This window comes from Ochotona curzoniae, unplaced genomic scaffold (genome assembly GCF_017591425.1).
Source record: "Ochotona curzoniae isolate NIBS_2020 unplaced genomic scaffold, NIBS_Ocur_1.0 contig_1, whole genome shotgun sequence".
NCBI classification, from domain to species: domain Eukaryota; kingdom Metazoa; phylum Chordata; class Mammalia; order Lagomorpha; family Ochotonidae; genus Ochotona; species Ochotona curzoniae.
In genome coordinates this window covers 2,586,962-2,610,170 of record NW_024464918.1, presented here as the reverse complement: position 1 = coordinate 2,610,170, position 23,209 = coordinate 2,586,962, and the positions used below count along the sequence as shown (strand labels likewise).

The 23,209-nt window shown below is 46.9% G+C and overlaps 1 protein-coding gene and 1 non-coding gene across 3 annotated transcripts; both read right to left on the bottom strand.

Moving 5' to 3' along the window:
* Positions 1-780: 780 nt before the first annotated feature.
* On the bottom strand, positions 781-23,209 carry DNAJC18 (DnaJ heat shock protein family (Hsp40) member C18). Of its 2 annotated transcripts, XM_040976955.1 has the most exons (8): positions 23,117-23,209; positions 20,927-21,113; positions 15,487-15,632; positions 12,330-12,515; positions 10,874-10,986; positions 9,547-9,656; positions 5,849-6,021; positions 781-1,163 (listed from the first exon to the last, which is right to left on the bottom strand). In XM_040976955.1, exons 1-8 carry the CDS (start codon positions 23,154-23,156, stop codon positions 1,039-1,041), a joined length of 1,080 nt encoding a protein of 359 aa, XP_040832889.1. In that variant the 5' UTR covers positions 23,157-23,209; the 3' UTR covers positions 781-1,038. The 2 variants fall into 2 exon arrangements, with proteins under 2 accessions (XP_040832889.1, XP_040832977.1); XM_040977043.1 differs by lacking the exon at positions 12,330-12,515.
* Positions 7,436-7,504, bottom strand: LOC121154384. Its single transcript, XR_005883504.1, has one exon. It is a non-coding gene; the product is annotated as a small nucleolar RNA SNORD18 (small nucleolar RNA).

The following is a 23,209-nucleotide window of genomic DNA, read 5'->3' as shown; positions in this document are numbered from 1 at the left end:
GGTGAAGACAGCCCATTCGGTAGCAGAGGTTGTAGCTGGGGAGAGGAGAGCTTTAAATTCATTGTGGATTTGAAATAGCTTGCCATGAGCCTGTGTGACTCATGGACATGTCTTAAAGTGAAAATTCCCTGTCACTCAGAGGGCAGTAGGGGGCCCTGCAAAGCCAGGCGGTTAGACCTCATTGGACAGCTGACTTTGGCTTTTCCTGGAACTGCTCCCCTCCCAGCCACTAACACCCCTACTCTGTACCTCCAAACCCCCAGGTTCCAGGCAAGGTCCGAATGATGCTCAATACTTCTGTCAGACCTACTCTGGGAATCAATTTTCATGTATACTCTTTCTCCAACAGAACAGGTCATTATCTCTTCTCGGCCCAGAGCCGCACAGCCCACCGGCCAGGGCGCTGTTGCTGGGCAGCAGCAGCAGGAGCTGCCCATCTCTGAGGGAGCACTGCTTCTGTGTACAGAGTGCTGCTTCCTCAAGACCTGTAGGGACCTTTCCTTACAGGACACAGGGCTGTCCCAGGAAGGATGTGAAGCTGGGGAGTGGACAGAGGCATCTCTGCTCTGCCAGTCTGCTGAAATCACCTGAGAAATGAGGATGAGCTTGCACACCCCCTGAAGGCTGGATTTGGGGGGAGAGAATGATGAAAGGATGGGTACAGTGCCCGGGAGACAGTGTTGGTGACTACTAGGAGGCTGCTTGGGCCAAGCCTAGGAGAGCTGGGCACTGAGGCCTCACTAAGTAAGGGAGACCAGATGGCTCTGCTGTGGGAGGCCCACAGAGTGGGGACTGAATTTAGTGCTTTGCTATGGTCTTCACCTGGACAAATGGCTCCCAGTGCCCAAAACCAATGCCAGGAAGGGCTGTGGTAACAAATCTGGCTCCAGGCTGAAGTTCCTGCAACCCTGCCCAACAAAGAAAGTGAGCTAAGGGTAAACTGTTCACTGTTTCCTAATTTTATATTATAAAATGGCATTAGGAACATAAATAGTAACAAGTAACAAAACCCCAACCCTGCCTGAGCACATGGTGGTCTCAGCCCCCTCTGCGCAGGCCGATAAGTTTGGAAAGTTTTTCACAGTTTTCAAGTTTCAGTGACTCTGCTTTTTGTTTCAGACGTTCATCTCTATATAATCCTGCCAAGTTTGTCAGCTCCGACTCTGAAAGATAAAAGGGGGAACCAATTTACCAGGAGAGTTGAGTTCCTTTGTTGCATCCCAATATTTCTGGAATCAAAGTTCCTTTTACTTTCTTTAGTGCTTTTTCTTTCAATTAAACGTAAGAAACATTTACTCATTTATTCAAGAAACACATATTGGGCGCTGTGCCAGGGCTGAGGATTAAGGGCCACCTGTGATCCTGCCGTCACCAGTACCCATGCTCTATTATCGACACACTGGACTGACTGCTTATTAATCAAGCATTTGGCAGCTGACTTAGGAAAGCCGCATGTGTGCAGTAAGCAGAGACGGTTTCACAGCCTTCCTCCTGACAGTCTCCAGACAGCAGTGGGGTGAAGGAATGGAGGCCAATCACCCCTTCCTGTCACCTGAAACAAAGACAGCTGCTTCATCTGTCCCCTGCATTGCTGGCTCACAGCTCATACAGGCTTAGGGACACTTGGCCCAGCGCGGTGGCTGGGCTTCCACTCAGGCCTAGGGTGCTGGTGGCTTCCTTTCTGTCCCCAGTGCCTGTGGGGTCCCCAGCTCAAAGGCCAGAGGCAGCGGGGCTCTTTCACAAGTGAAATGAGTTGGATCTGATGACCTTTAACTCTTTTACTAAATTAATTTCATTTTTTCTTCATGGCAGAAAAGGTGGTATCAGCATACTCTGTCACCTCGACTGCATTTCCTGACTCAGTGATGTTTTGGCTGCCTATATTTTCCACCATTTTGTAAGGTTTCAAAACACTCTCTGGAAGGAACATCTAAAAGCACCTGCAGAAGCACATTGCCAGTCAGCAGGATGGCTGCTCGATGGCTGGGGACTTCCTGAGGTCCTGAACAGCACGGAGCTACGCTGTGTGTATAGGAGCGGCCCTGTGCGCATGCTGTGTTCATCATTTTGAAATATGCCTATCAAAGAAAAATGAAAAAAAAAAAAAAAGAAAAGAAATATGCCCATTCATTCCTAATCACCTTGCTGACAGATTTCGCTTTTCCTGGTGGAAGAAGAGGAACCTGTTGGATAAGTCAGCAAACTAGCTGGGAGCAGGAATTAATAATTAGCCTGGAGGAACAACAGTCATTGCTTTGTTAACACAGAATATTGTCTGGCCTTTCTGATCACAATGCTTCTGTGTTTACACCCAGCAAGGCCCAGAGTGCAGTGCAAGTGTGGGCCTTCAGGAGCAGGGATTGTGCATGGCAACTCTTCCTCTACAATGGGCTACAAAGGCTGAGCACTTGCCCAGTGGTTGCTTGGCAAGCAGCAGGCCTCCCCAGCCCCAGAACAATGCCCTCCACTCCCGGCAAGGAACCTGCAGTGCCTGCCTGTGAGAACTTGCCTTGGCACAACCACCCTTGCAGATCATAGGGCTCCGTAATCTTCCCATGATACCTCTCTGCTCCCATGTCCTGCTCAGGGCTGGACACGAACCCTACTTCCCCAGCTTCATCAGCATGTGGACAACTCATTAAGAGGCCTCCGTGAGACCCCTCTACACTTCAGTCCTCTGAGGTCAGAGGTGCACCCGTAGACAGGACAGGTTCTGAGGCTTTGCTCTTCCTCGAAGTGATTTTGGTAGTTTTTCTGTTCACCAACCAGTTCTAACTGCCTCAGTTCCTGAAACTGTCTTCCAAAAAATAAGGATTGGTGATGTTCCCTGTTTCTCCATGGCAGACCATGCACCAAGCAGGTGGAAAAGAACTGCCCAAGCAGGAAGGCGTCTCCCAGAATGACACACTGTTGTCCATAAGGCTAGTTGAAGCCAGGCCGGGGACCTCTGATCTGAGCAAGGACTCTGCACAAGGTCAGTACTTCAGACCCCATGTCCACACTGCCACCTCCACCTTCACCTTTGGAGAGGCTTCGCTCCAAATTGGCCTGTAATGGGAACAACTTCTTTAAGGGGCAACTCAAAGAAGACAAATCCTGTTAGTAGTCAAGAATTACTAAGTAACTAAAATAAATCTTTGGTGGGAAGGCAGGGCCAAGAGGACACCTTTTCTTCTTGGCAAAATGTTCCCCTTGCCCTGAAAGCCAGTGTAACAAATCGCAGGACAATGAACCCTGGAGATACACTACAGTTGCCAAAAGAAGCAGGATCCAGAGCTTCTCCCCAGAATCCCAGATTGGAATCTTGACAGCTGGAAGATCCCAACACATCCCAGCTCTCCTCATGACCCAGCTGCGGGACATGGTTGTGCACATGGTCCCCAGTGCAAAGCCAAGCAAAGCCTGGCCTGCATCAGGAGTCAGTGTTGACCGTGCCAGACACTGTGCTCAGTGGCACGCGCATCCTGTCTCTGTCCCTACATTGAAGCCGAAGCTGCAGCTGCTACCCGCTCGGCTGCACCTCACCACTGAAGGGCATGCAGATAAGTGCTCCTCGGCTGGGAGAGTAGGAAGGGCAGGGAGGGAAGGGAGGGCCAGGGCTCAGTTTTACTGGGCCGGGAGGCAGCTGCTGCCTATGATTTTTGTCCGGCCATAGCCAGTGTGGCCTGGCCTCTTTCCTGGCATCAGGTTTACTATTCAGATGCAGCTATGAAGAGGCAAACAGGGTGATTAGTGTTCTCAGTGAGTTGTTACACAGAAAAATTCACTCCGATTAATCATTTTAAGAGCAAAGAAATAAAAGATCTTAAGAGACAATGGCTAACTTTGATACCAACAGTTTCCATTTGGTATTTTGCCAAGAGTGAACTTGGTTCTCAAGTGGTTTATTTTTACAGCTTTCAAGTGCTAAATTTAACCTTGTTGGCTGCACTTGCTGCTGGATTTGGAGGGCAGATGCTGCTTGTTCTCAAATGGCATTTGGGCTGTGTGAAGGCTCCACACAGCCACTGTCCTGAGATGCCAGAAATAGACGTTGTAAGGGGTGTGTGCAGATAACCCCTGTTTTGAAGTTGTCCGTTAGCAAAATCATGCTGACTCACCGGATTTTTTTTTTTTTTTTCCTTTTTACTGGATTTTGATTTGTAGCTGGAGTGCTAGCTGGGAAACCAGGCCTCCTGGGATGGAAACTCAAGCTTCAAAGCCACCTTCAGTGCAGGTCTCACCATGACCTCTTTTTTAAAAAATGTTCTAGCCTCTTACGCCACAGAGGAGGATGTAGGCTGTGGGGCCATGGGGAATGTGTTTGAAGAATGTGAAATACAGATTTTCGTCCAGTTCTTGCAGAAGCAACAAAGTCCAAACCCTCCCAGGGCTCAGAACTTTGAGGGAGCCCTGGAACAAACCTGGTAGTACTCCCCTGGTTTGGAGCCATGTATCCCTGTCCTTTTGGCGTCAGGCCTTTAGCTTGTGCTGAATTCTCCCCTGATTTTTAAACCTCATGAAACTTAGTTTAACAAAGGGGTAGGGTACAACCTGACCCCCCTTTCTTTATTTCTTTCCTTTTTTTAATTTAAAAGAAAAAAAATCTCTTCCTGTTTAATTTCTTCTTCTATGCCAGAGTCATAGCCCATCAAACCCTAATATACCATTCCTGTGCTATAGGAATAAGGCAGGGACAAGGTCCCTGCTGCTTGGGGTTAGAGCAGCAGCCCTGCTGTGTCATTCACAGCCCTCAGCCTTTCATTGTTTTCCCGATCTGAGAATCCTCTCTTCTCCAAAGATATCTGTGCAGCACCTGTTCTGAAGCAAGGACTGTGCCAAGAGCCTGGGACACTAAGTTAGTAAACCATGGTCTTGTCCTCAAAGAGATCGCAGTCTCCCAGGGGAGACTGACGCACCTACTACTGCTACTGTGGGCTCAGAACTATATTTGCAAAGTGAACAAAGTGCTTTAAGTGTACAGGGGCAGGAGATTAACTTGGGGGTGGGGGTGGGAGTACACGAAGGGTCAGGGAGGACTTAGCAGCACTGTGACCACAGAGCTAATTTTATCAGCTGTTGTGAGATGTTAAGTGATACCCAGTAGTAGGTTTTAAAAGATGAATTGGAGCTTATGTTTTCTTAAAAGTTTGACAAATCGGTGTTTTACAAGATGTAGTTATTACTTGTGTTTCTGTGTGTGGGTATCTGTGCATAATTCAAGAGAGACAAAAAGTGAAGCTGTTGGCTAAGAGCCAAGGCTGCCCCTCCTGCCAGCACTCCCTAGTGACAACCAGAGCTGTAAGCCAAGTGACAAATACTGCCATCCCCCTGTCTCCCCAGAGGTTGCGGAGTGGAAGGCCTGCTCACATCCGGAGTGAGGGGGCAGCACCTGGGGTCATTTTGGTTGTGTGTGGCCACAGTCAACTGGAGGTGAGGAGGGGGTCACCTGACTCAACACCAGCAGTTTCTAAACCTTTGGTCTGAATGAAGAAACAGGCAACAAGGAGGGTAGCAACCATAATATGCCATGGCAAAAAGGGTTATATGAAGAAGGGTGATTTGAGAAAGCCATAAAAGACTGGTATAGGGTGAGAGAGCAGAGGGCAGCAGGTGGGCAGAGAGGTACATTCCCAAGGAGAGATACAGACAGGTAATGAGAGCTGCCAGACTTGCCAAGATTCCCATGGCCTAGCCACCTGTCTCCTGTCAAGAGTTTCCCTCCCCCAACCTCGTTTGTGGTATCTGAACGGGCCCCTGTCCTCTCTCTGTGTTAACACAAATTGAAACCAGAATGGGGTCAGGAAGCTGGTGACCCCTCAGATTGGGACTCCCAGCTGCCCGCAAAGGCCCTTCACCAGCATCTTACTTTGTTGTTTCTCCTTCCAGCAGTTCGTCTGGATGTAATCGATGTAATCTTTCTCTATTGTCTTCTCCAGGTCTCGCAGAGAAGCTCCTCTGTAGGCCTTGTCAAAGTTCTTATCCACAAAGTAAGGCACTTGCAGGTTTTGGGTTTCTCTAGAAATGGTATGACCCAAGGACCTGAAACAGGGAGCAAGAGACTCAGGCATGCTTGTCATCTTTGGCCAATAAACTTAGTACAGGCCTCCCAGCAACTGGGATCACTTAAGGCAGATGTGGATATCATGTTCTAATATACCTAAATATACATTATTTATATAGCAAAGTAATGAGTGTAATATCATCATTAGCAATTTTACATAAGCATATCCACGTTGTGAATTGAGCTTTTACATGACTAGTTTATTCTTAACTATAATTAACTTCTCATTTTAAAAAATGTTGCTTTATTTATTTGAAAGGTAGAGCACAGAGATACAGAAGGAGAAAAAGATCTTCCAACCTGTGTGTGGTTCGCTCTTCAAAGCCCTTGCCTTCGCCAGGGCTGACGTAGGACGCTAGAACTCTACCTTGGGAATTCTTGTTGGAACCTAACTACTCAAACCATCACCTGCTGCCTCCCAGCATGCATTAGCACAAAGCGGGATAAGTGGAGTAACCAGGACTTGAACCACTCTCTCTGACACTGTCAGAGTCATCGAGAGCAGTTCACCTGCTGCGCCTGAACACCTAACCCCTTATACCGCTTCTTCTGCAAAAAGTAAAATGCTGGATGTTTCAAAAAAAAGTTATATTGTATGGGACTTAGAATGGAATCTGACAGAGTAACCTATTGATAACTGCTGGTTTAATGTATTGACTGGTGTTATAGTTTTATAGAAAACCAGATTTGTTGCATCAAGCTACAGTCAGTTTTAGGGCATGATAGAAAGTATTTCAGGGCTGGGTGTTCGGTCTAGCAGTCAGGATGCTGGCTAGAAGCCCAGGTCCCACACTCGAGTATCTCTGGCTCTGGTTCCCGACTCTAGCCTTCTGCTGCTCTGTGTCTAGGAAGGCAACCGCGATGGCTCAAGTGGCTAGGTTCCTGCCATTGAGAGACTAGGACTGAGGAAGACAGAGCTTGAATTTCTGCCTCATTGCTTTGGCTCCTGTCTCCTGTCTCATTCAGGGATTGAACCAGCAAGCAGGAGCTCTCTGCTACTTCCTCCAGGTCTCCCACGTGGGTGGCAGGATCCCAAGGGTTTGGGCTGTCCTCGACTGCTTTCCCAGGCCACAAGCAGGGAGCTGGATGGGAAGGGAGCAGCCAGGATATGAATTGGCACCCATATGAGATCCTGGCACATACAAAGTTGAGGTATTAGCTTCTAGGCTATTGTGCTGGGCTCTCTGCCTCTACTTGTAATCCATTTCCCTGTAACGCACACCCTGGGAGGCAGCAGATGATGGTTCAAGCGCTTGGATCCCTGCTACTCATGTCGGAGAGACAGGGACTGAATTCCTGACTCCTGGTTTTGACCTGGCCTAATCTTTTCTCTTGTCCTGTGGGAAATCTGGGGAACAAACCAGCAGATGATCACTCTCTTTTTTTTTTCCACAAATCAGAAGTTCCACAAAATCATGTTATTTCAGAAACTCAGACCATAGTGGAATCTCATCATAAAAGATCACTCTCTGTTTCTGGTACTCTGTCAAGTAAATAAAAATATTTTTTTTTTAATAAATGAAAGTACTAAGACTAGTAAGACTCAGACAAAAGATTTCAATGAGACTCTGGTCTACTTTTTTTGGACAATTGGTATCTGGTGCTTAGAAACACAAAGAGATGTGAGTTGACTGAAATACAACCATAACAAAGTATAGATGGGAGCTCGAGGTCAAGTTAAAACAATTCACCAGCATGGTGCCAAATCCAGGCTGTCTGGTTCAGACTGGAAAGATTCTGCCTTCCAGCAGCAAGACTTGGCCTTTCCCAGTCCTCTCTGATTTATCCACTTAGGAATCTTGGCAAGTATCTAAGAGCTTGGGTCATGATTGCTCCCACCTCATTCTGGCAGGGGGCTAGCATAGCAGCTCCCAGCCTGCCCCATTGGCCAGACAAGAAAGGCAGTTGAGGGCCCGGCACAGTGGCCTAGTGGCTAAAGTCCTCGCCTTGCATGCACCGGGATCCTATATAGGCATGGGTTCTAATCCCGGTGGCCCCGCTTCCCATCCAGCTGCCTGTTTGTGGCCTGGGAAAGCAGTCGAGGACTGCCCAAAGCCTTGGGACCCTGTACCAACGTGGGAGACCTGGAGGAAGTTCCTGGCTCCTGGCTTCAGATCAGCTCAGCTCTGACCTTTTTGGCTACTTAAGGAGTGAACAAGAGGACAGAAGATCTTCCTCTATCTTGTCTCTGTAAATCTGCCTTTCCAAGGAAAATAAATGCTTAAAAAAAAAAAAAAAGAAAGGCTGTTGAAGTGCGTGTGGAAAAACATGGCAACTGGGAACAGTGAGAGTCAGGCCAGTGTAGCCTGTGACAGTAACCTCTCGGGGCAGCCACTGTGTTGCAGTGGACTAAAAGCCTGCATCTCACACTGGAGGGCCTGGTTCTAGCCCTGAGCCTAAACTCTGCTGCCTTTTATCCAGCTTCCTGCTAATGCAGATCCCAGGGGGTAGCACATGATGATTAAAATACTTGGTCATTCTTGTGACCACATGGGAGATCTGAAGCTACTGGCTCTGGCTTTTACTTGGCCTTAGCCCCAGGAGCAAGCCACCAGATGGATGATCTGTTTCTCTGCTTTTCAAAGAACGTGAGAACTAAAACATAACAACCTCTCTTGGAACCTCAGCCTTGTTCTAGCAAAAGGAAGATAATGACAGAGAGCAACAGCCTGCTCACAGACAGAACTGCCCCCACAGATTTCACTCTTAAAGATCTCTGCCTACTAAAGTATAATGAGCGGCACCTCCTTACTCATAGTTAAAAAAAAAAAAAGTAATCCAGTGATTCTCTAATTTCAGTGTGGACCCAGAACCACCCCAACACTTCTGACTCAGTAGTTAGGAACGTGCCCAGGGGTCTGCATGTATGACAGGCTGCCACTGGAACAATGATGCTGGTTGCAGACTAAAGTTGGAGATCTGAATTACCCAAAATAAACCATGAAAATATTTTTAAAAACAATTTACTTTTAATGCAATAACAAGTACAAAAAACATCTTTCTTTTTAGCAAAAATGAAATGATATGATACTGTACTCTGACAATAGCAGATAGTTTTGCTGTGAATAAGTGTCCCCTTGTTGCAATTTTTCACACTGGTACTAATTATTGGATCCCAGTTACTTTACTCCAAGACTCCAAGGGGCCAGTGATCCTATCACAAACACAATAGGGTCCTTTCCTGCCAGCTGTAAATTTGTAAAATTTGGTCTGAGCCTCTAGTTCCTCTACAGACCCATCGAAGATCAGTTGCTGCTGTTCTGCAGCTGACCAGATGATGGCAGTGGAGAACAAAACAATCCACCCAAGGCTGCCTAAAGTTACCTCAGCACCACCTACACTGTAACTGCACTGCCTGCACTATTACTTACCACTCAGCAGTTCCTTTAAACATAAAATCAGTGCATTCTACAGTGAGAGGTGAAGCAAAATGTTAGTAATGGATCAGCAAAACCTTCAAGCAAGTTACTCTCCAGATCATTATTAAGAAAGATTTGACTTACGATTTATAGAACAGACTATATGGGGGATTCGCAGCCAGCAGCTGAGTAATAACGGATATAATCACAATCACAAGGACAGGGAGCAATTGAATAAATGCAGAATATGTAGTCTGAAAAAGAAAAAAAATATATATGTATATATGGGGTAAGTTTTCAGAGAAGGCAGTGTCTGGAGCTGAGAAGTCCTTAAGAGCCTTCATGTTCATTGTCGGGAGGCTGCAGGAATCCCACTCCAATCCGGTTGACACTGAGGAATCCCCCTGCAGCTGCTTTTGAGAAGCCCAAAGAAGCAGATACCCCTAGGCACATGCACAGGCCCCAGGAACCATGCTAGCTATTAGGCAACCCTGTTGCCGTGGCCACAGCTGCCTGGGCTTGGAAGATTCTAACTCCAGTGGGGATAACCACATTCTCCATCTCAGGAACTTCAGGCTGAGAGTCCTCACTCTTCCCCACAGGTTTCCACTGGAAGAAAGGACACACACTCTCGGGCACTGTGGGCCAGCCACGTGCAAGCGGAAGCAGAACAAGCCTGACTGCTTACAGCAAAACAGAGGCAAGTGCTGGAAAAACCAGAGACAGGGTCCAGTGCGGTGGCATAACAGGCTAAATGGCTCAGCGCTATGGTATAATGGGCTAAGTGGCTGCCTACAACACCACTGGCATCCCATTATGGGCACAGGTTTGAGCCCTAGATGCTTTATTCTCTGCTAATTTGCATGGGAAAGCAGTGGAAGACAGGCCCCAGTGCTTGGGCGCTGATACCCACATGGGAGTCCTGGAAGAAGTTTCTGGCTTCTGGCTTTAGCCTGGCCTAGTCTTGATCATTGCAGCCATTTGGGGAGTGAGCCAGTGAATAGAAGACCTCTTATCTGTTTCCCCTCTTTCTTTGTGTGTAACTCTACCTTTTATAAAATAAGTCTTTTAAAATCAATTGATTAAATAAAAGAAGAAAACCCAGAACAATCCAGCTCCAAAGTGTCATGGAGAGAAAAACCACCTGAGAACCCAACAGTCTCCTAGATCCCGGCCCCTCTGTCAGGACTCCCAGCCAAGTTTCTTCGCAATATAATGGTGTTTCTATTTTCTGTTCTAGAAAAGCTTAAGCAAGACGGCTAGCTGTCCGGGGAAACTGAGACCCAGGGTAAACTACACAGAATGGGTAAGGATGGATCCAGTTATTCAGCTCTCACTACCACTGCCTCTGCTTTCCTAAAGCTCATTTCAGCAATGTATCTCATTTGAACTTCTAGAACTTGATGATGCCCTGAAAGGGTGGGCTCTGTAGAACTGGAGGAGCGGCTGCTCTCCTCTCCCCCCTCCACACCTGAGGTTTCTCTTCTTCTTCTTCTTCCTTCTGTGCCTGTGTTCTCTCGTGTCGGTGCCGCCTGCGATAATACTGTGTGTCATCTGTCACATTTGAAAACATATGAATATTTCCTGAAAAAGAAAGAAAATGAAATGCTTAGTATAGGAACTGGTAAACACTCTTTCCTTGCCTTTTTTAAGGTCCTTATCCCAGTAAGGCTCTTTGAGGACAGAGTATTGTCCTATTTTACCAAGTAGAAAAGCAGCGCCTGCTTCCCACATGAGAGACCCAGATGCAAGTTCTTGGCTCCTGGCTCCAGCCTGGCCCAGACCTGAGTGTTTTGACCATTTGGGAGTGAATCAGCAAATGGAAGACTCTCTCTCTTACTCTTTCAAATAAGTAGATTTTAAGAAAAAAAAAAAAAAAACAGGAATAAGTTGAATAAGTTTGAGGCAAGTCTAAAAAATGGGACTGATAATATGTACTTCATGGGTTTGCTGTGAGAATTTGATTTTTAAATGTTTTGTAAATAAACAGTAAAATGTTTATTATTAGCATTATTGAAAAATAGCTGTTAGAAGAATAGAAGTACCCACTAGAGAGTTAGAATTTGAGGCAGTTCAATGTCCAAAAAGTAAAGTGAACTTTACAAGTTGCTATTAAAAATATCAGCGTGTGATGGGGTCAGAGCCGTGGGGTGGTAGATTAGGCCTCAAGCTGTGCTGCTAACAATCCCACATGGGCACCGGTTCAAGTGCCAGCTACCCCACTTCTGATGCAGCTCCCTGCTTATGACCTGGGGAATCAGCAGCAGATGGCTCAAATACTTAGGGCTCAGCACCCATATGAAACCCCTGGAAACCCCTGGACCCTAGCTTTGGATTATCCCTGCTACACCTGTTATCATCCCTGGGGGAGTGAATCAGTGGATGGAATATCTCTCTGTTCTTTTCTCACTTTTTCTCTTTGTAACTCTGCCTTTCAAATAAAAATGAGTAAATCTTTTTAAAAAATCTTAAAATATATATATATATATACACACACACACATGCACACACACACACACATATATATAAATATCAGTGACATAATCAGATATGGCACACAGAGGCACATAAATATTTTAGGGCTGGTGATATGGTGCAGCAAGTCAAATCCTATAGTGCAGGTATCCGTTATGGGTACTGGTTCGAGTCCTGGCTGCCATACTTTCCATCCATTTCTCTACCTGGAAAGTAGCAGAGGATGCCCAAGTACTTGGGACCCCACACCCACATAGGAGACACAGTAAAAGGTCCTGATTCCTGGCTTTAGATGGTTCAGCTAGATGTTGCTGCCATTTACAGAGTGAGCCAGCAGATGGAAGATCTTTCTCTCTGTAGCTCCTTCTTTCACTCTGAATCTGCCTTTAAAATAAGTAAACAGATCTTTAAAAAAGAAAGAAAAAGAGAGGCAATTATTTTGGGATACTGACCTGTAGGGAAATGTCCTCCAAAGAAGACGTTGAATAGCTCTTCGGGAGTGATATCAGCTTCAAAGTCTCTGTAATAATCGTAAGATCTGGCTTGAGGGGCAGTGAAAGTCACCTGCTCATCTCCGTATTCATCATAGCGAAGTCTCTTGTCAGGATTGCTCAGGACTGCAAAGGCATTTCCTATGGCTGTAAGCAGCAAGAAGCAGCTTGTGAGCATTCAGCAGTGAGGCTGGCAGAGGAATTACTTGGTACTAGACGACTTCACAGGCGCCTAAGGAGAGGTGCTTAGCCTAGAAAGTTCCCCAAAGAGCTTGCCCTTGTCATTTTGCAGGGTTTGGTTTGCTCAAGAAGCAACAACTCCAGATTCAGATAACTAAGAACTGTAGAAGTGAGAGTTACCTCCTAATCATCTGTCCTTTTATATATATATATATATATATATATATATATATATATATATATAAAATCTTAGTTTATTAGGGTACAAAGGGTCAAGCGCTACAGGGTGAAAGTGGGTAATCCAGAAATCATCTGTCCTTGATTCACCCCAGCTTCCCACAAGTTAGGACACCCTCTTCCGCAGGCCAGGTTGCCAGTCACTGCAAATCCCAAACATACCAAGTAAATGTCTTCTAGAGAGCCAGCCCTCTCATTCATCACAGATATGTTCTCGGGCTAGAACTGAGGCACAGTGAGTTAAGCTGCCCCTTGTGGTACTGGCATCCCATACCGGAATGCTGAGCCCTGGATACTCTGCCTTTGATCCAGCTTCTTCTGAGTGCTCCTTGGAAAGCCATGGATGATGATCCAAGTATGAGGGCCTCTGCCACCCACATGGAAGGCCTGGATGGAGATCTAGGCCCTGGTTGTTCCTTCCATTTGGAGACTGAAATAGCAGATGGAAGGTCTCTTTCATTCCCTATCACTTTGCCTTTCAAATAATATTTTTTTTCCAAAAGAAAAAATTCTTATTTCACTTGAGAGCAATAGTTTATGGTTGGGAAAAGCTCACATAAATACTGATATGTTAACTAGAAATAAAACATAATTTCTTGAATAACCAGGAAAAAAGCCCTGCTGCTCAGCTAAAAACAAAGTCCTTATCATAGTCTTACTTCCACTTACTTTAGAATGCAATATTTAAAAAATCATGAAATACATCTCTAATGCCTCGTGAGGCATCTAAGAATGAATAGGTTTCATATGTTCACCATCACTTCTCCCTGCCAATGAAAGTGCCAACTGACCCACTTTCATTTAAATATACAAACAGTATCACCCATTAATACAAACCTAGAAAAAACCAGACTATATCTTCATTCTGTATCTATAGTTCAGTCAATACTATCAGAAAATCATTTCCTGGGACTTGTGGAAAAACCTAACAGCTAAATCCTCGCCTGGCAGTTGCCAAGATCCTATATGGGCACTGGTTCATCTCCCAGCTATTCCACTTCCCATCCAGCTCCCTGCTTGTGGCCTTGGGACCCTGCACCTGTGTGGAATACCCGGAAAAAGTTCCTGGATCCTGGCTTCTGATCAGCTTAGTTCTGGTCATTGTGGCCACTTAGGGAGTGAACCAGCGAATGGAAGTTCTTTCTTTCTGTCTTCCTCTCTGTAAATCTGCCTTTCCAATAAAAATAAATAAATCTTAAATAAAAAAAAAGAAACACATTTCCTTATTATTCTTTTACCTAAGGGATTGTATAAGTCTTGACAGCAACAGAACTGTAAATAACAAAACCTAAACAGAGCTGTTTGAACATTCAAATAAGCTTTTTAAAAAAAAATCATTTTAAAAAAAATTATTTATTTTTATTGGGATATCACTAGGCCCTGGGCCCAGTTCTTTGAAATCTTATCAAAGAAATGACCCAAAGAAATGACATTAACCTGTGAGAGACCTTACATAAAGTTGTAAAGAGAACATGAGTTATCTATTTGTTTTCTTGAGAAAACCATATTCATAATGGCCAGTCAACAAAGGTGGATTGTTCTCTGAAGTAAATGTTGATTTCTAAAATTTGCCAGAGTTATCACTTTTTTAAAACTTTCCATTTTCTTTTTTTTAAATTAATTTATTTTTATTGCAAAGTCAGATATACAGAGAGGAGGAGAGACAGAGAGGAAGATCTTCCATCTGATGATTCACTCCCCAAGTGAGCGCAACAGCTGGTGCTATGCCGATCAGAAGCCAGGATCAAGGAACTTCTTCAAGGTATCCCACACGGGTGCAGGGTCCCAAGGCTTTGGGCCGTCCTTGACTGCTTTCCTAGGCTACAAGCAGGGAGCTGGGTGGGAAGTGGAGCTGCCGGGATTAGAACCAGCACCCATATGGGATCCTGGGGTGTACATGGCGAGGACTTTAGCCGCTAGGCCACGCTGCCAGGCCCCCATTTTCTTTTTGAAAAACTTTAAACCCACAGAAAAATTGAGAAAACTAGTAAATCAGAAAAAAAAGCTTCATCAATTATTAGAATGGTACCATACTATTACCCCCAATTCTATGTCTATATGTACATTTCTGTGCACACAATTCCATTGCTGAATCTATGAAAGTGACTTGCTGATATCATGATATTCTACTTTTAAATACTTCAGCAGACATCTCCAAAGACATTTTCTTTCCTGTTGCAAACACCATTATCAGAACTGTCAAGCATCAATACCATTGCTGCATCCATGCAAAATCACCCTGGCCTGAGTCACTACTGCCCCAGAGCAGGCCAAACCTGCTCAAAAGAGCACCTCCAGGAGAAGCAAGCCTGACCGCTATGGCATCACCAGGTTCCCACAACCACTGAGCCTGCCATGAGGAAGACAGACAGCCCACTGCTTTCCCTGTGGCTTATAAGGCCAACATTTACTAGGTCGAGTGGCCTATGAAGAAACTCTAGGACATGGAAGTGGCCAAAGGCCAATACCCTGACCAGGTCTAACAGAGAGACGAAACTGTAAGTTCAACTGGGTCCTGACTAGGATACTTTGGATGTTGCCAACACAGTTGGGCTCCTCTGCACCAAACCCAGTTGGTTAATTTTAAAATATGTACTTTTCACCATTAAAAGCCGGACACAAGGGAGGCTAAAAGCAAATTGTTATGACGTGTCACCAGAAGGGCAGAATGAGGCAGCAGTTTGTCAGCTCACGTTCAGACCTTTGAAAGCCTCTGTTGCTCCAGGAGCACAATTCTTATCAGGGTGAAACTTCAGAGCGAGTTTCCTATAAGCTTTCTTAAGCTCTTCGTCACTGGCATTCCGAGGAACTCCCAGAATTTCATAGTAATTTCTGCACTTTTTGATCCTAAAAAAAAAAAAAAGCAGAAATATGTATATCTGTTAAAAAAAACAAACTTTTTGTATACTTACTGCAAAATAATACATCCAGTCTCCCTCCAACTTGGGAGACTCAAAACAAACCTAAAAAACAAAGTTAGTGAACATATTAATGAAACATTCAAGTGCATTATCAATGCTCTCTTCCCATTCACAGCTTAATCTCTTTGAAAGTACTTGTACATCTATTTGATTCTTCCAGTATTCTTGCAAATGGGTAGAGCAAGTGTGCTAATTCTTACCCCATGGTTCGAGGCTAAGATTTTGAGAGATGACTCACAGGAAAGCACAGCCTGCTCACTCGCTCACTTGCTCACTCTCCTTTGTGGTTATCTTTTTAAACGGTGGCAGTGGCAGTTTAACCTCCTGTACCACAATGCTAGCCTCCAGTAATAGTTGTCTGTAACTTTAAAGGCACATGCCCATTTTTTCTAGGTCATGTGCTTTATTTAGAATATGGTTCCTGTATTCTATTATAATACTTATTTTTGCCCCCAGCTGTAGCAACTGTCTAGGTTGCCTATAATGCCTAGGTTGCCTAGGCATTATACCTAGGCAAGTATTACACTGCTGTGAAAAAAGCAGTCAATAGCTGATGGGCATTCTGTGCTTGGTTAATGCCAAACTTATGTTAACTGTATCAGTGTACCAGCATAGTTGCCCCCTCTTTTTTTTAAAAAAAAAAAAGATATGTGAGGGGGAGTGGTAGATGCCAGCACATTGGCAGATGGGGTCTGGGGACCCGCACTCAAGTGTGTATGGGCTCTGGGCAGGCAGGCAGGGCCCAGGGTGGCATGACACACTGCCAGAGGACCAGGCTTGAGGATCTGCCCTCGTGGGCATGGGGGGTGTGGCTTGACAGGGAAGGGGCTTTGGGGATGTGTAGGAGGGAGACTGCTGAGGGAGAATGGGACAGGCGATGAATGACCTCTTGGGGACTTCCACCAACCAGGCTACTGCACTTGGAAGTAAACAAGAGGGCTGAGACAGGATGGTTTATAGGAAGGAAACCAGAATACCTTTCAGGGCCAAACCAATACATCCACCCCCTGTGGGAGACCTGAGCGTGGCTTGTTGGTATCAATTATCATCTACCAGCGTACATGAGAGCCATGGCTAGGAGGCCTGCCTGTCAGGGATCAAGCACAGTACCCACCAGTCAGTGTTGGGGCAGGGAATGGACCATGACAGGCTAGACCATGACATTAACCAGCATGTGAAAGAACTGGGTCTGGAAGTAGATTCTTTGGAGGATTTTTTTGGTTAATCCTAGTGTGACTGCCTTATCAGCTAGTTTGCTCAATGGCTGGGAGTGGTGACAAGCTGAGCTAGGTACAACCATGGAACTCACCAACACTCCTGGGTGCTGGGGTTGGGAACATGCTGCAGCACCTACAGCTGCACCCAAGAATTGGGTGTGGAGTGGGCTGGGCTGCAACATCCAGCAGCACACACAAAGGCTGACACTTAGGGGCAGACTGTGTTGGGTGAAGGTCTAACACTGGCATACGTGAGATCTGGGTCTGGGAATGGCCTGGTGAGAGAACTTACATGCCCGCTGGTGAACGTGTTGAGTTGGTTGTGTATTGGTCAGGCTGGACAGGACTGCTTCATTTGTCAGCAGGTGTGTGGATTGGCTCTGTAGGGGTTGTACTGAGCAAATTTGGGCCAAAACATAGTATACTGGCATGTGCAGAAGCCAGGATGGGGTGGGGGCCATGATGGGCTAGGCTAGGCTGTCAACCTATTGGTGTGCATGAAAGTCATTGATGGGGGCAGGCTGGGCAAGGCTAGGCTTTAGTACCCATCCATGAAAGTTGGGACTGGGGGTGGGCCAGGTCAGGTGAGGCTACAGCACCCAATGGCAAAGGTCAAGATGGGGGATGGATTATGCTGGGCTGGGTTGCAGCAACCACCGGCATGTACAAGACCTGTAGCTGGGAGCAGACCTGGTTGGGAAGCTAAGGGGATGCCCCAGCTGGGCTGTGGTTAACACTAGTGAGTGAGAGAGTTGGGATGGGGGCAGCGAACTGGGCTGGACATGGCTGCAGCATCTCTTGGCATTGATGCATCCTGGGTTTGGGGTGTGTGTGCCAGACTGGGCCAGACTCCAGCACCTGCTGGTACTTGTAGGAGCCAGGCGGGTGTAGGATGGGCTGGGCTAGGTCTCAGCACCCCCTGAGCCATGCAAGAACTGGGTCTGGGGGTGGACAGGCAGGGCTAGGCTGCAACACTCAACAGTAAGAGCCAGAATGGATATGGGCTAGCCAGGCAAGGCCACTGTACCTGCCACGACAGGAGGTGGGCCAAGTCAGGTTAGGCCAAGAACCCACTGGTGTGTGCAAGATCTGCCACTGGGAGGTGACCTACTAGAGGAGCTTGGGGAACTCTGTCAGGACAGTCCCTGCAGGTGAGTGCAAGAAACAAGGCTAGGAGCAGCCCAGCCCAGGCCAGGTTACACTACCAGCCAGCATATATGTGACTCAGGTCTGACAGTAAGCCAGGCTGGGGCACAACATCATCAAGTTCACATTAGGGCCTGGATTGAGGGCTGTCCAGGCTGGGTTATGGTGCAGGACCCAACAGCATGAGGTGGTACTGGGGGCAGACTGGACTGAGCCAGGCTGCAGCACTTACTGGTGAATGCCAAGGTAAGGTGAGACATGCCAGACTGGGCCACAGTATCCACAAGCACATGTAAGATCTGGCTTGGGGCATGAACTGGTAGGGGGCTATAAGGACTACCCTGCTGGGCCAGTGCTCCTGCTGGTGAGCCTGAAAGATGCAACTGGGCAGACCTTACTGGGCAGGGCTAAAAAAAATCCACACAAAAAAACAAAACAAAAACCTCTGTCCTACATGTGAGCTGGGTTGGTGATGAGCCAGGTTGGACTAAATGACCATATCTACTGATGCATGCATAAACCAGAGTAAGTACAGACTGGTTGGGCATTACCATGGCATAGACTAACAAGTGCTGCAACTGGGGGCAAGTCCTGTCAGGCTAGATTGCAGAATCATCTAGAAAGTACAAGATCTGGGGCTGGGAAATTGTGGGCACCCTTCTCATGGACTGCAACTCCCTCAAGTGAGCATGGGAACCAGGGCTGGGGGGGAGGCTTGGCAGGACAGGCAGTGGCACCCACCAGCTTAAGTGTGGGCTAGATAGTGGGGTTGGTCAGGCTAAGCTAGGCTCCAACACCCATTGATGTGTATGAGAGCTAAATGGGATGTGGGACAGACTAGACTAGTCTTCTGCACACATTGGCATATATAGGAACTGGGGCTGGGGTGGGGGTGGTGCAGGTTACAGAGAGTTGCCCTAACTAGGCTGCAGTTCCCACTGGTGTATGTGAGGGTCAAGTATGTGTAGTGAGCAAGGATAAGCTAGGTTGCAGCATCCATTGGTTTGCGTCTGAGATGGGGTTGGGGACAGAACTAATTTGGAGACTGCAACTACCAGTTTATGTGTAGGCTCATGTAGGTGATGGACTGAGCCAGACCCCACACTGGCTGGCACACACAGGAGTCAGGTCTGGTGTCACCTCTGGTGAGGTTTCTTTGTGGGACACCCCAATTGGACCACTGAACTTAGAACTGCAACCACAGGGGAAAATCACAGGATATGTGGTCTGACCATGTAGTGCACATGTCAGAACTGGATCTTCTTGGTTGTCAAAACCTGTGCAGAAGACGGCATGCCTGGAGAACATGACAACCAGCAGTTCATTAAGGCCTGCAGAGGACATGTAGCACCATGGAGGGCAAAACAAATTGGACAGCTCTCCTGGCCAAGCTTTAACAGCAAGTATCTGGGTGAGTGGGGACTATAAGGTGGACTCTATCAGCCAATCAACTTTGGAAGGATTTCCTCAACTTTGGAGCAGTGAAATCAACAGCATCTTAGAATTATCAAAATCACTTGAACAGTACCCTTGGAACATGCTTCACATTGGGGACCCTGGGATGACATCAGGTGGCCATCTTCCATCCCCAGGTATTGATGCAGTTAGGCTGCTAGGAGCAGCCCTTTCCCCTTCTCTCTCAATTTCCCCAGATGTCAGAGGAAAAAGGAGAATGGAGGCAGTTGTCTCATCCACTTTCCCCCATTCCTCGACCCTCTCCACCCTAATCAGTGGTACACGTGGGCATGCATCAAAAATAAAATAAATTTATCATAGAAAGTACTTGTTAGTTTTATAAAATTGACAATGCTTTTGCATGTCTGACTAGTTATTTGAGCCTTTTTCTTTTATTAATCTAACTAAAAATCTTGACATTTTCAAGAAGTCAATTTATTGTTTTGTTTACTTTCTTGTTTTCCATATATTTTTTCCATATTTTCACTTAATTTCACTTTGTATTATTTCCTTTATCCTCTTGGTTGAGTTTACTTTGCTTTCTTTTTCTAATTTCTTTATTATTTTCTTAAAGATTTATTTTATTTTTATCGCAAAGTCAGATATACAGAGAGGACAGAAAGAAAGAAAGATCTTCCATCTGCTGATTCACTCCCCAAGAGGCCACAATGTCCAGAGTTGTACCAATAAAAAGTCAGGAGCCTGGAACCTCCTCCAGGTCTCCCACGTAGGTGCAGTGTACCAAGGCTTTGGGCCATCCTCAACTGCTTTCACAGGCCACAGGCAGGCAGCTGGAAGGGAAGCGGGGCCGCACCAGGACCAGAACTAGCACTCCATGGGCTCCCAGCACGTGCAAGATAAGGACCCTAGCCACTAGGCCACCACACTGGGCCCTGGTATGTTGGTGTTTTATTTCCATTCATTTCAAAGCATTTCCTAACTGTCCTTGAGATTTTTTTCTGTAACCTATTATTTTCCTAGGAATTTGTGGCTTTATTCCACCTATTTGTGAATTTTCAATCTCCTTCTCAAATAAGATAATTGATTTCAGAGCACAATTATTTCTAAGATGTACTGGAGGTCATTTTATGGCCAAAGATTGGCTTTAATCTAAAGAATATGCCACGTGTATTTGAGAGAAACATGCAGCCTGTCAGGGTTGGGCAGAAAGTCTGTGAATGCGTGTGACACTTCCGAAAGCAGAACAGGGAAGCCGTCCTTCATTATGGCCTACTACTCCAGTTCTGCCCAGTTCTTCCTCTGTGCTTAAGACATTGTCAAACTCACAGTAGCAATCAGTACCACAACAGCAGGGTCAGCACTTACATCATGCATCCTCTGTGCCAGGCACTCTCCCAAGTGCTTCACAAAACAGCTTTGGCTTATTTCCTCCGCGTCTTACCTCTGCACCCCGAGCAGCTGTTCCTCCGTGTAAGTGGGGCTCCCCTCACCCTGGCGGCTCTGATTCCGCTCGTTCTCAGATTTCTTTTCCTTCTGTGCCTTCATGCAGTTGTAGCAACCACAGGGATCATGGCTCTCAGGAGGCCTGTCTTCCGGATATTTGTTTCTTCTAACTGCATCAATGTAAGCTGCAAAGCAATAGCATTTCCATTAGGCTTCCCTCTCACTGTGCCAATAAACTCCACTACCTGGTCTATCTATCCAGGACTGCTTGTAAGTATGAGGGTAAGGAACAGACAAACTTTTAAGGATCCATATAAAGCTGAATAACTACCTTGCTTGTGACAAACAATACAGAAAAGAATGGGAAGTAGCCAAGAAAATATATACATGCCAGAAACATGAATTATAATAATACCCTCTATTTCTACAGTAGCAGCAAATAATCTTGACTCAGAGTCAAAAATGACACGAGAGGCACAAGACCCTGCCTGTAGTACAGTCCAAGGAAAGCCTATTATTCTGTGATCCACAGTCAGAAGTGACATTACGGCATAAAATAATATTGGGGGGGGCGGTGCTCGCACCATGGCACAGTGTGTAAAGCTTCCACCTGCAGCACTGGTATCCCATATGGTCCCTGGTTTGAGTCCCTGCTGCTTGACTTCTGATTCAGCTCCCTGGGAAAGCAGTGAAGAATAGCTCAGTTGTTTGGGCTCCTGCATCCATATGGGAGACTGGGAAGAAGCTCCTAGCTCCTGGCTTCAGACTGGTCTGGCTCTGGTCATTGCAGCCATTTGGGGAATGAACTAGTAAGTGAAAGATCTCTCTCTCTCAAACTCAAACTCTTTCAAATCAATCAATCAATCAATCAATCTTTAAGAGAAAGCAGAGAGGCAAGGCAGCCAGGGCGGCACAGCAGGTAGGCTGCTGCCTGGGCATCTGCATCCCGCAGTTTTGCCTGGGATGCAGCTCCTTGCTAACATGCCTGGGAAGCAGAAGATGATGGCCCAAGCCCATGGGTTCCTGTTGCCCATATGGGAGACTCAGATGGAAGTTCTTTTCCTGGCTTAGGGCTGGCCCAGCTCTAACTGTTGTGAGCATCTGGGAAGTAAAATAGCAGGTGGAAGGGTTCTCTGGGTCTCTCTCACTCTCTCCGTTTCCCTCTTTTTCAGTCACTCTGCCTTTCAAAACAAAACAAAAAAAGCTTAAAGAAAAGCTTAATTTAAAAATATATAAGTTACATAACTAACATGTCCCAAGACTTGCTGATGGATCAGGGAGTGAATGGGTAAGACCACAAAGAGTGTAGTATAGTGGGAGAGGGGTCAATAAACCACTGTACCAGTGGAAAGCAGGGGGATACAGGAATCTGGGCAGAGTGGGAGGGGCACTCAGGTCTCCACTGAAAGATCCGTGATGACTGCCACTTGCCACTTGCTACTCTTACTCCAAGTTGGCATGGCCAACTCCAAGGCATCCTTCTGTCATCATACTGATAGACACGATGGGGTCCTTGTCAGTGTGCACCCCAAACCCTGGAGCTTGCTGGCCCAGGACATAATGATCCTGTTTTTAGCTAGCTGTTTACCCGTCAAACTCTCAGTGGGCTCAGAGTTGTGAGAGCTCAGGGGTCCGGGTCTGTCACCTCTCCACTGCAGCAGCACCACAACACGGGGAACCGAAACGGCGCGGGACCCACACTTTTTGCCAGCCTGCAGGATGGTGGAAGCCGATCTAGAGATCCTGATGCCGGCTGCAGCGGCATCATCAGGCCGCGACCGAGGGTCAGGAGACTCCGCAGGGCGGAGGACAAGCGCCGAGGAAGCCAGCTTCGGAGACAGCCCACGGCCGGCCCTCCAGTCCCTGGGTGCAGGCGGCCCTGGCTACCGGGGCCTTGGGCGGGGCACGGGGCGGGGCCGGGACGACAGGCAACAAGTCGTCACTGGGGGACTCGGCTCCCGCCCATTCCCCACCTTTAGCGGACCATCGCGGTGCCCGTGCCCCACTCCCTGCCTGGGTGGTCGCCCACCGCATCCGGATCTGGATCCTACTCAGGCTCTGCATCTTTTCCCAGGCCTTCATCCTTCTCCTCGGGCCCAGGACCACAGTCTTTTTTCTCCCTCAGGTGTCCCAACCCTCATCTTTCTCGTGCGCCGCGCTGTCCCATCCTCCGGCCAGGATCTGGTACCTTGTGTCCAGCGCTCTCCGCTACCCAGAGTGGCCGCCATATCCGTTCCCTGTCAGCAGGTTCGCCGAACCTCCCCCGTACCCGAGGCTGAAA